At 31.8% G+C, this 9,978-nt stretch overlaps 2 protein-coding genes across 6 annotated transcripts in view; one reads left to right on the top strand and one right to left on the bottom strand.

Moving 5' to 3' along the window:
- Positions 1-695: 695 nt before the first annotated feature.
- On the top strand, positions 696-9,319 carry SYCP3 (synaptonemal complex protein 3). Its single transcript, XM_019732088.2, has 8 exons — positions 696-830; positions 1,231-1,292; positions 1,456-1,490; positions 3,014-3,131; positions 3,940-4,039; positions 6,838-6,936; positions 9,037-9,141; positions 9,266-9,319. The coding sequence occupies exons 1-8, from the start codon at positions 696-698 to the stop codon at positions 9,317-9,319; spliced, it is 708 nt and encodes a 235-aa protein (XP_019587647.2).
- The window catches only part of CHPT1 (choline phosphotransferase 1), a 24,009-nt gene continuing 23,208 nt past the window's right edge, over positions 9,178-9,978 (bottom strand). For all 5 annotated transcript variants that reach the window (XR_012494069.1, XR_012494068.1, XM_019732086.2 and 2 more), the window contains one exon: positions 9,178-9,345. Coding sequence is in view for 3 of the 5 variants with exons in the window: in XM_019732086.2 (XP_019587645.2) it covers positions 9,301-9,345 (45 nt within the window). In the remaining 2 variants the exon portion in view is untranslated. The remainder of the gene's footprint in view (positions 9,346-9,978) is intronic.

Genomic DNA, 9,978 nt, shown 5'->3' with positions numbered 1-9,978 from the left:
GCAGGCCAGGGCCTTCAGCGGCCGAGGGTCGAGGGGAGAAGGGAGACGGGAAAGCAACAGGCTGAGCTGGGTCTGACGGTCACACCGCACTTGGAACTTGGAGCGTTTACCGTTGGGGGGGAGGGGGGAAACCGGAAGTGGAGAGGAGGGGGAAGGGTGGGCCGTCGTCAGCCATCTCTCCCTCCTGCCAGCCCCGAACTCATCAGAAACAATTGAAATAAACTAAGGGCCATTCTTCTTTAGTCCTCGATGTCTATATTGTGTAAATCTTACATGCACGTTAATTTTCCGCGGCATAGAATGCATAACAGTTTTATTTTATATTTATGTTGCTGTAAGCTTTTTGGGGGGCATGCGCATGGTCGATCCTGCCAACTACGATTTCACTTTGTGACTGAAATGCAAAAAACTAGATTTTCCCACATTTAGCCAGACTTGGTCAGGGGCGGGACAAAATTCTGATCTCCCAGCCCTCAGACGCGAGCTCTTCATAGCAGCACACGTGTGAGCAGGGTTGACACTTATCTTGTTAACTTTCGGTCCATCAAAAGAAATGAGACTCCTAAAATGTTATTCAACTAAGATAATCTTTATTTGATATCTCTAATTTTGAAATTTACCGGTTTACTAAAATTGTGTTTTTGGATTCGGAAGGTTTAAGAGATTTTTTTTTTTAAGTTGGAAAACATCTAAATATGGTGCCCTCTGGAAGAAAACGTACCAGGAAATCTGGGAAGACATCAATGGAGGATCAGGTTATGAGAGCCTATGATTCTAAGAAAGAAGATAAAAAAGATCTGGGTGGTTCAGAGGATGTTACTGATGGTACAGTATATCTAATATTGTTGGGCAGTGACCATGTCCTGTAGCTCATTTATGTTGAACCTACTGCATTTTAAACTGTAATGAAACTTCATGTTTGTCATTTGGAGTTAGAGTAGCTTGTATAGCATTTGCCTTTGCAGCCCTTATTCCCAAAATGTCTGATAAATATTACATGGCTTATTATGATATTAACGCAGGAAGACTTGCAAAACTGTTCATGTGAAATGGTCATGAATCTTAATTCCACTTAACCTGCAGAGAAAGATTTGCATTTATATATCTGCTTTAAAAACTCATGTTGACAAAATGCCTAAAAGACCTCAAAATTAAGATATTTCTTCATTAAAAATTACCAAAATAGTATAATTTAAAATATATGTGTATTTTTTTATTAATGCAGAGAAGACTCCAGTAATTGATAAGCATGGGAAGAAAAGGAATTCTGCAGAAATAGTTGAAGATATGGGGTAATGTGCTCAAAATAATTTTTGCCTGTTAGATACTAAGTACTTTAAGAACAGTCTACTTTGCCAATGAGTATTATATGTAAAATACTGAGTGATTTTTATGATATCAAGCATGACATTTTATGGGTCCTTAATTAAGTTTTTAAATGCAATTTCTTCATAGGGGTGACGTACAGAATATGCTGAAAAGATTTGGAGGTATGTTTTTAGGAGATGCCTATAGTTAAAGAAAGTTGTTTTAAACCATGTATTTTGTATAATAGGAAATTCTAATCAGTTGTACTCAAGACTGTCATTTAATGCTTTGTTTTCATATATAAGATTTTGCATAAGTATATGTGATTCAGCTTCATAGATTTCCTTACTTAACCTTTTCCAGTTATGGATGTGAAGAGTGCGAATGATACTAACAATGGTGAGTACTTTTACTAGCAATGATTCTTTCATATTATACATGTGTGAATTTAATGGACTATGGAATTTTAGAACAAAGTGATGAGAAAAATCTACCCCTCTTGGGTATGGACTTTTACAGACTTCCACTTTCTTCCAAAGACTAAGTGATACAAACACACACATCTGTATGTATGTCAGTTTACCATTTTCTCAATTTAGTTATATTCTATGACATTCCATTGTTCTTTTCTCTATCAGGAACAGTTTAAATTGAAGCCTTTAAATAAATATTATTTTTACATTATTAAACTATGTAGTTGAGAATTAAAACAGCCTTGCTAGCTAGTAAGAGCTGTATAATCAGATAAAAAGTTAATAAACTTTAAATAGTATGTCAAATGTCAGTTATAGTAACTGTTAGGGGATATAGTACTCAAATAGAGTCAATATTCGGCTTCTCAATATGGCTTATTTATAGAATCAAGTCTTTTGAGTGCTTGAAAAGCCTGTTTGATTTGGTTATGGCAAAATGCTTGTTTTGTAATCTGTCTTATATATTTATGGTTATTGATGGATATTAGAAGTATATTTATATAATAATGCAGTTCCATCATGATTACTGAAAAATAACTATTGATAGTAGATTCATATGCACGTGTTTGGAAAAACATTATTTGAAGTATTAAAATTTTTACGAAATGCAGTACTTATGGGTAAAAATGTCCTATAAAAAGCTCCACAAAAATATTTAAAATGGTTCTTGAATGAATTTATCTACATATTTACTTAAATTAAGATTTTTCTATGCCTGGTTTTTGTCTCTTAGTAAATGATATGCTTAAAAGTATCATTCACTATATTTAAAACAAGTAATTTTCTTATTCTTTAACTATTTTTATACTTTTTGCTTTTTTTGTTTTTGAAGTTTTGTGTGTTTCGTATAATGAGTTCTAACAATAATTCATCTAAATGTGTTCTTTCAGTTGACAAGTATTTTATAAATTTAGAAAAATTTAGCCTTAGTGTTTTCACATGAGAAAATTGAAGTCTGTCCTTGAGACCCTCTTTTCTTTTATTAGCTCTTTTTAACCATCTCTAAATTGAAAAAAAAAAAATCTAGCTAGGAAAAGCAAAACTGGTATACTAGTAACTAAAAGTTATCTAAAAGCAAATAACCTTGCTTTTTTATATTATGTCTATTTTAAGATTTAACTTTGTCTTTCTGAAACTGTTAAACCACGTTTACCCATATTTATTTTGAATATGTGGGAACAAAATATGCAATTTTATTCAACATTAAATTTTAATATTTATTTTCCATGTAGCTGACGTTAACCAGGTTCTTTTTACCAAGAGAAAAAAATTAGAAATGTATGCCAAGGCTTCTTTCAAAACCAATACTAAGAGAATTGAAAATGTTTGGAAAACCCAACGAGAGCAAAGGTATGGTTGTTGGTTCATTCACAGCCACAACATTTTTATCATTTCATAGTATTCATTCATGCAAATTATGAAAAATATTACCATCTTACATTTATTGGGGTCTCCAGTAAAAAATATATTTGGTTTGGTTTTTCTCTAAGTCCTTTAGTCCTATAACTTCACTCCTTTGTAGACTTGAGATATATTTCCTAGAAATTAATAAAGATTACCTTTATCCTGTTAAATAAAAATGGAGGGTTCTTTTTGCTATGAAGGTAGTTTGTTCTAGAAATACACTAGCTGAATAAAAAGTAAATGTCATACAAACCATTAGTCTTGTGATAGTCAACAGTGTTGAAAAAGATCAATCATGTATTATAAATAATTTATATATTTTAGGTGAATTAACTATTCTTTTGTATAAAATCATTGTTGTACCAAAATGGGAATAAGTGAAATATGTTTATTTGGAAATCTTATATGATAAATATAATAACTTCATTGAATCTATTATTATCAGAGCCCATATTCATTAGGAGAAAATGAAAAATAAACTGGGAGTAAAATGAAGTTTTCTGGAAAATTTATATATACAATAAAACTTTCTTTTTCAAGAGCTAAAACATGTGAGGGCTTTTCTGTTAGCTGGTTAAATACTTCTTGGAGTCAGCAATAATCAAAATTGTACTTCTTGTTTTCATATCTGAAATTTTAAGATCCTAGTTCCTTCTTTTATTATAGTATAAATTATGTAAAGTGAATTTTGTTTTGAATGTTTTTTTCCCATATTGATATGAAATATGACAATATTTGTTACTATATTTTACAGAAAGAAGCTTAACCAAGAATATTCTCAGCAGTTTGTGACTTTGTTTCAGCAGTGGGAGATGGACATACAGAAAACTGGGGAACAAAAACAAAAACTAGCTGTTAGTATCATGCTTAGCTTTATAATTAATTTATTATAAACAAGTGTCAAGTAGGAATGGAGAGCCTAACCTTGTAGGAGACCCATAGAACTTGGCAAGGTTACATTACCCATTGCTGGCTGTATGCTTTGGTTCTGCCGAATGGTAAATCAGAGAAGTACAGGCACATACCATTCTCATAAAAGCTGTTGGTCTTTGCTTCCTATATTGATTGGGATTCTTGCAGTTGCAAGCGACAGAAATTTGTCCAAGTACAAAAGAAGGATTATTGGTTAAATAAAAGAAGTCCAGGGGTAGTTTAGCTTTAGGTATAGTTGGATGGGGGAGGGGGGAGAATTGTTCATGTAGTATCATCTTGGCTCTGTCTCCAATTTGTAGTAAGCTCTCTCAATGTGGTAAGCAAAATAGGTTCTTGCAATCCCAGACTTAACTAAAGTTTAGTAACACTGGTGGAATAAGATAGTCTTTCTCAGTAACTCTAGTATAAAAGTCCTCTGGAGGAATATCACTGATTAATTTGGATTATTTGTCTATTCCTGAACCAGTCATTATGGTCAAACATGGTTTGCTCTTAATGGCCAGATTTGTTACCTGCCCATTTCTATAGGAGATAGAGGTCATATGGTATATAACTACATTAACTATCCTTTTATTTCATCCTTTCATTGTTTGTAAAATTATCACACATTTCTTATCTAAGAACTAAGGTGCTATTCATATTAAATAATTTTAAGGGTTGGTTGATCAGCTCTGTTTTAGAAATGTTAAAATTTAAGATGAATATGAAACATGCATCTGAAACAAGGGGGGATGTTGTGTAGGCCACTGGTATAAGTCTGGAGTTCAGAGAAGAGATACGGGTTGAATATACAAAGTTGGGAATTTTTCCAATCTCCCATCATCATATCTACCCACCCACCTACAACCCTCTGTGCTCATATGCTATATCTTCTCCCTGCTCTTAAGGATGAGCTATCCTTGTTCCTTGCTAAGGCCAAGGGAGTGATTGTAAATGTAAAAGAGAAGTCTTAAGGACTGAGCCCTGAGTAAGTACTTCGGTGTTTAAGAGTTCAAAAAGATGAAGAAGAACCAGTAAAGAAGACTAAGTGGCCTAATAAGTAGAAAGAAAACCACTGTAAGCAAAGTAAAGCCTTTTAAGGAGAATGGATTAACTTTTTATATGCTGCTTATAGGCCAAAGAAGTTCGATTTGGCAATGTGAAGGTCATTGCTGTTGATCAGAATGGTTCCGATCAGTCTTGAACAGAATGATTTTGATGGAACGAGTGCAAAAACCCAGCTGGAAAGCGTTTGAGAGAATGGGAAAGAAATGGGATGGTAGCCTGAGTAGAAAAGGAACAGTGTTTTTTATTTTATACATTTTAAGAATGGAGAAAGACCAGCATGTTTGTGTGCTGTTAGGAATATTTTTGAGGGAAAAATAAAAAACAATGGAAAGGGGGGACATTTGCTGAGTTCTTGAGAATGAATGGGATGTAAAAAAGTTGGCGTTAGCAGGGAACAAGGATAGTTCATCCTTAAAAATAGGAGAGAGGTAGAATATATGAACACAGAGGGATGTAGGTGGATGGGTAGATATGGTGATAGACTGAAAGTTCTCTTTGGATTGCTTCGATTTCTTTAGTGAAATAATTAAGGTCATCAGATGGTAGAAAATATGTTGCCTTTTGAGGTCAAATGAGAAAATATAAAATGCTTTCCTGAGTGGGCCAGTGAATGGACTAAGGAAATACAATTATCAAGCAACATTAAGGGTCCATTTTAGGCTAGTGATCATGATTTAAAGTTAGACCTGTTGGCATGTAGTGGGTTTTTCTCCAGTTATGACCATCTACCGGGATGCAGGCAGAGTAGCTAGAAGAGTTAGGTTTTCCAGGGTTGGGGTTTAGCTAAACAAATGTGACAGAGTAAGAAGGGAGCAAGCTATATAGGCCAAGGAGTAATAATGATTGACTGTAGAATTTACACTGGGAAAGAGGAAAATGAGGACATGGAAATAGGGATAGGGGACAGTGAAAAGTAGGTAAGATGAATAGATTTTAGATCTTGATGGAGATTATTGAGCTGTATACTAAAAAGAGAAAGCTAGAACAGTAGGGAGATAGTAGTTGAATTGTGGGATATATGGAGACAGTATGGAATAATGGTTAGAGCCTGGATTCTGGAAACATACTGTTTGGAATCACATTCTAGTTTGACCAAATGTTAGTTGTGAAACTGGAAAAATTATTTTTCTTTATGCCTTAGTTTCCTCATCTATGAAGGGGATAATAAGAGTACCTATCTCACAGAATTTACGAGTTCAAATATAATTTTATTTAAAAGATTTCAGAGTAGTATCTAACACAAAGTTAATATGAAGTTTACTATTATCAGTACTATATAGAGGTTATAGTTATTGGTAATGACAAAATTCTAGCATATGAAGTATGTAAGTGAGTGGCTAAAGTAGGGTGGAGGACAAAAATCATTGCTGGAAAGTAGGCCAAGGAACTTAAAGACCAGCATTACTGGAAGGGTCATCTATGTTGATATTGAAAACACCAAGAATTAAGACATATTTTGAGTATTAAAATTTTTATTCAGTGACCAGTAGGATTATTGTATTTTTGTTTTATATTAGTGGTGAATACAAATTATCTAAATTTAGTCATAATAATGTTAAAGCAAAATGTTAAATGTATTGATTTTAAACTATTCCTTTTAAGCTTACTTTTTGCTAAATTTAAAATTTTACTCAAATTGTTATCACATAATTTTTTTCTTTTACTTTTGTAGAACTTTTTTCGACAGCAACAAAAGATTTTTCAACAATCTAGGATTGTTCAGAGCCAGAGACTGAAAACAATTAGACAGTTACATGAACAATACACAAAGGTCTGTTGTATTTGGTAACACAGTATATTCTTATAAAATAATTCATGTATGGAAGTAGAAGATAATTTTTTTCTAAGTTTAAGGAAACGTTTTCTTATATATTTTAAAAACTATCCATTTCTAACATATTGTTTTTTATTTTAAGTTCTAAATATATTTTATTTTAGGATTCTAATGTTTTGGGGGAATTATTCAAAACAGGAAATGGTGAATTGGAAAATTTACGTAAAAATTGTACATATTGTACATAAATTCATATTTTATTAACACTTGTGATAGTTATCTATTCAACTAAAAATACAAAGTCCATAATTCATTTTTAGGTAGTCTTTTACTTGTCTTTATATCCCCAGTGTTTGTTAAATAGAAAGTACCTATTGAAATTGATGAATATTTATTTTCAAATGTATTATATATGTGTTTTATGGCATATTTGCTTTTAGAATCATTCCAGTGACTAAAAATGGCTTTATATGCCAACTTACAAGAGATGGCACAGACACAGAATAAAAAAACATGTTGATTAAAAATTTTTGGATTGAGAATTATCTAATGACACATGCATATTAAGAAATTGTGGTCTGTGGTCTGACTATTGACCTTATTCATGCAGATATGTATTTTTGGTAATTTTTCATAGTTCATTGGAATCCTTTTTTTGGGGGGCGGTGATGGGAGTTCTTTTAGAAAATCTTGTTCGTATACATGTCAAAATGTCACTTCTAAAGTAGTTGGTATTCTCTGAGTAAACTAATTAGTTTTAAAACAAATACTTTTAAAGAACTTTAAAATAAGATATCTGAACACAAAAGTTATTTTTAAAAGTGTTTCTAATCAGCTAGCTCTAATACCTCCCTGAAAATTATTTGTTGATTGGTATGAAGATTTGATAACATACTAGAAAAGATTTCTTCTAAGTATTATCACTAAATATTACCACTTAGGATAGGAACATTAATATTATATTGACTTCTCCACCTCCCTTATTCTTCACATCTAGTTATTAGTATGTCCTGCAATTTTCACCTCTGCAGTGGTTCTTTCTTTTTTTTAAATTTCCACTGCTACTACCCTAGTTCAGAACCTCATCATTCTTTGCTTATACTATTAAAAGGCTAACTGATTTCTCTGTTCTCTAATCCATTCTTCATAGGTCTGCTATACTATCTTCCTAAACATTATTTCTTCCCTCCTGAAAAACTGTCAGTAGCCTCTTACTATAAATTTTTAGGTATTCAGTATTCCCTCCACCCAATACTATGATCTTCTTTTTATGTTTCAGTTTCTACATTTGTTCATTACTCTCACCCCTCATCATAATTGCTTTCTCTGAATTATGCACTTCCATGCGTTTGCTTATGCTATCTGCCCTAGAATGCTTTTAACTTTTTCTTTATCTACTGAAATCTTACTCTTTTGCCAACTAAATTAGAATTAATCCCCATTTTCTATTACAGAGCCACAGCAAGTTGTTCCATTCCTATTATAAAATTGTGTTATTTTTGTTCATATGTCTCTTACTGGAATAAGGGAATGATCATGTATTATTTTAAATTTCTCCACAGTACTTAACATCATATACTTTTTATATAGTAGGCATTAGGATCACTATTTATTGGATGAGTAGTAAAGATTTATGACATAATTTTTGTTTTTCATAAATTGAAGAGGTATACTACAGATCATTTTATTCCCTTTATAATGAATTCATATCAACTTGACTGTTAGTCATAATAAGTAGATTACAACCTGATATTTAGAAAGCTTACTATAAATTTTCAAAATGATGGTATTTATTGATTTGGGACTTTTTCCTTTTTATGTTCAATATTGAAACCTTAATTCATGAACCACTGTTTTGAGCAAAGTACACTACACTGCTGTTATACCTCCTATAATAATAGTTGATTCTTGTCTGACATTTTTTAATCTTTTAGTGGGTATTTTGGTTTTGATGTATTACTTAGACTATTTTTATTTGGAATAAATAATATACATTGAAAATTTTAAAATTCCTACTTTTGAAAATTAATTGTACAAGTTTAGAACCTGAGATGAAAAGTGGTGGTTTGTAACTGAACTTAGCCTTTTGTATTTTAGAGTATGGAAGACTTGGAGAAGAATCATAGTAATCTAGTTATTGATGCACAAAATGAACTTAGAAACGAATTGGCTATGTTGCGAAAAAAAATTATGATGGAAACTGTAAGTCATTTAAAGTCCAAAAAATAAGGATTAATATAAGCGTTGAAATGTTTTATTTGCTGAAATATGTATAACACTTATCTAAAAATTAAACAAATGTTTAATACTTCCTTTCATGTAACAGCAGCAGCAAGAGACGGCAGCTGTTCGAAAGTCTCTTCAATCCATGTTATTCTGATGATTCTTTGAAGGAAGAACTTGAACCTAAGTAATATGATACAATTATAATATTAGCTAAGAGGCATGTAAATCTTCAGAGTGGTTTTAAAATTCTAGTTTAAAATATTACATCCTGTTTATCATTAGCTTAAGTGTAAGCCTCCTCTTTCTGTTAACCTTCAAATAAAATCTGAACAGTCATGTGAGTAGCAGCAATTTCTAAATTATATGTACCAAACTTTCTGATCTTTAATAACAGTAATAGTGCATTTTTCTCTTTAACACTTGTCAGTTAACTTTCAGCAATAAAGATGACTTAATTTCAGGTTTTGGCTTCACTGTATCTCTGTCAGTCCCAAAAAGTAGAAAGCACAAGTATAGAAGGTTACATTGTTCTTCCTAAGAAAAAAAAATCTATTTTACATGTACATCCTTTTGTACATAGTCATTAAGTTACACAGCCAGTTCTAATAAAATTTCAAAGAAACTGCTGATTTATAAAATTTATTAAAAGCAACTTAAGTTTGTGTCATGGAATAAACCTGATAAAAACCATTAAGACAACTGAACATTATATAAATATCACTTTTAAAATATGGATTAGTGAATATGTCATTTCCACAAAGACATCAAAATGCCATTTAGTTGGGCTTGGTGCACAATTAAATGGCACATATT

Source organism: Rhinolophus sinicus, linkage group LG02, assembly GCF_036562045.2.
Source record: "Rhinolophus sinicus isolate RSC01 linkage group LG02, ASM3656204v1, whole genome shotgun sequence".
NCBI lineage: Eukaryota > Metazoa > Chordata > Mammalia > Chiroptera > Rhinolophidae > Rhinolophus > Rhinolophus sinicus.
This window is presented reverse-complemented; position numbering and strand designations above follow the sequence as displayed.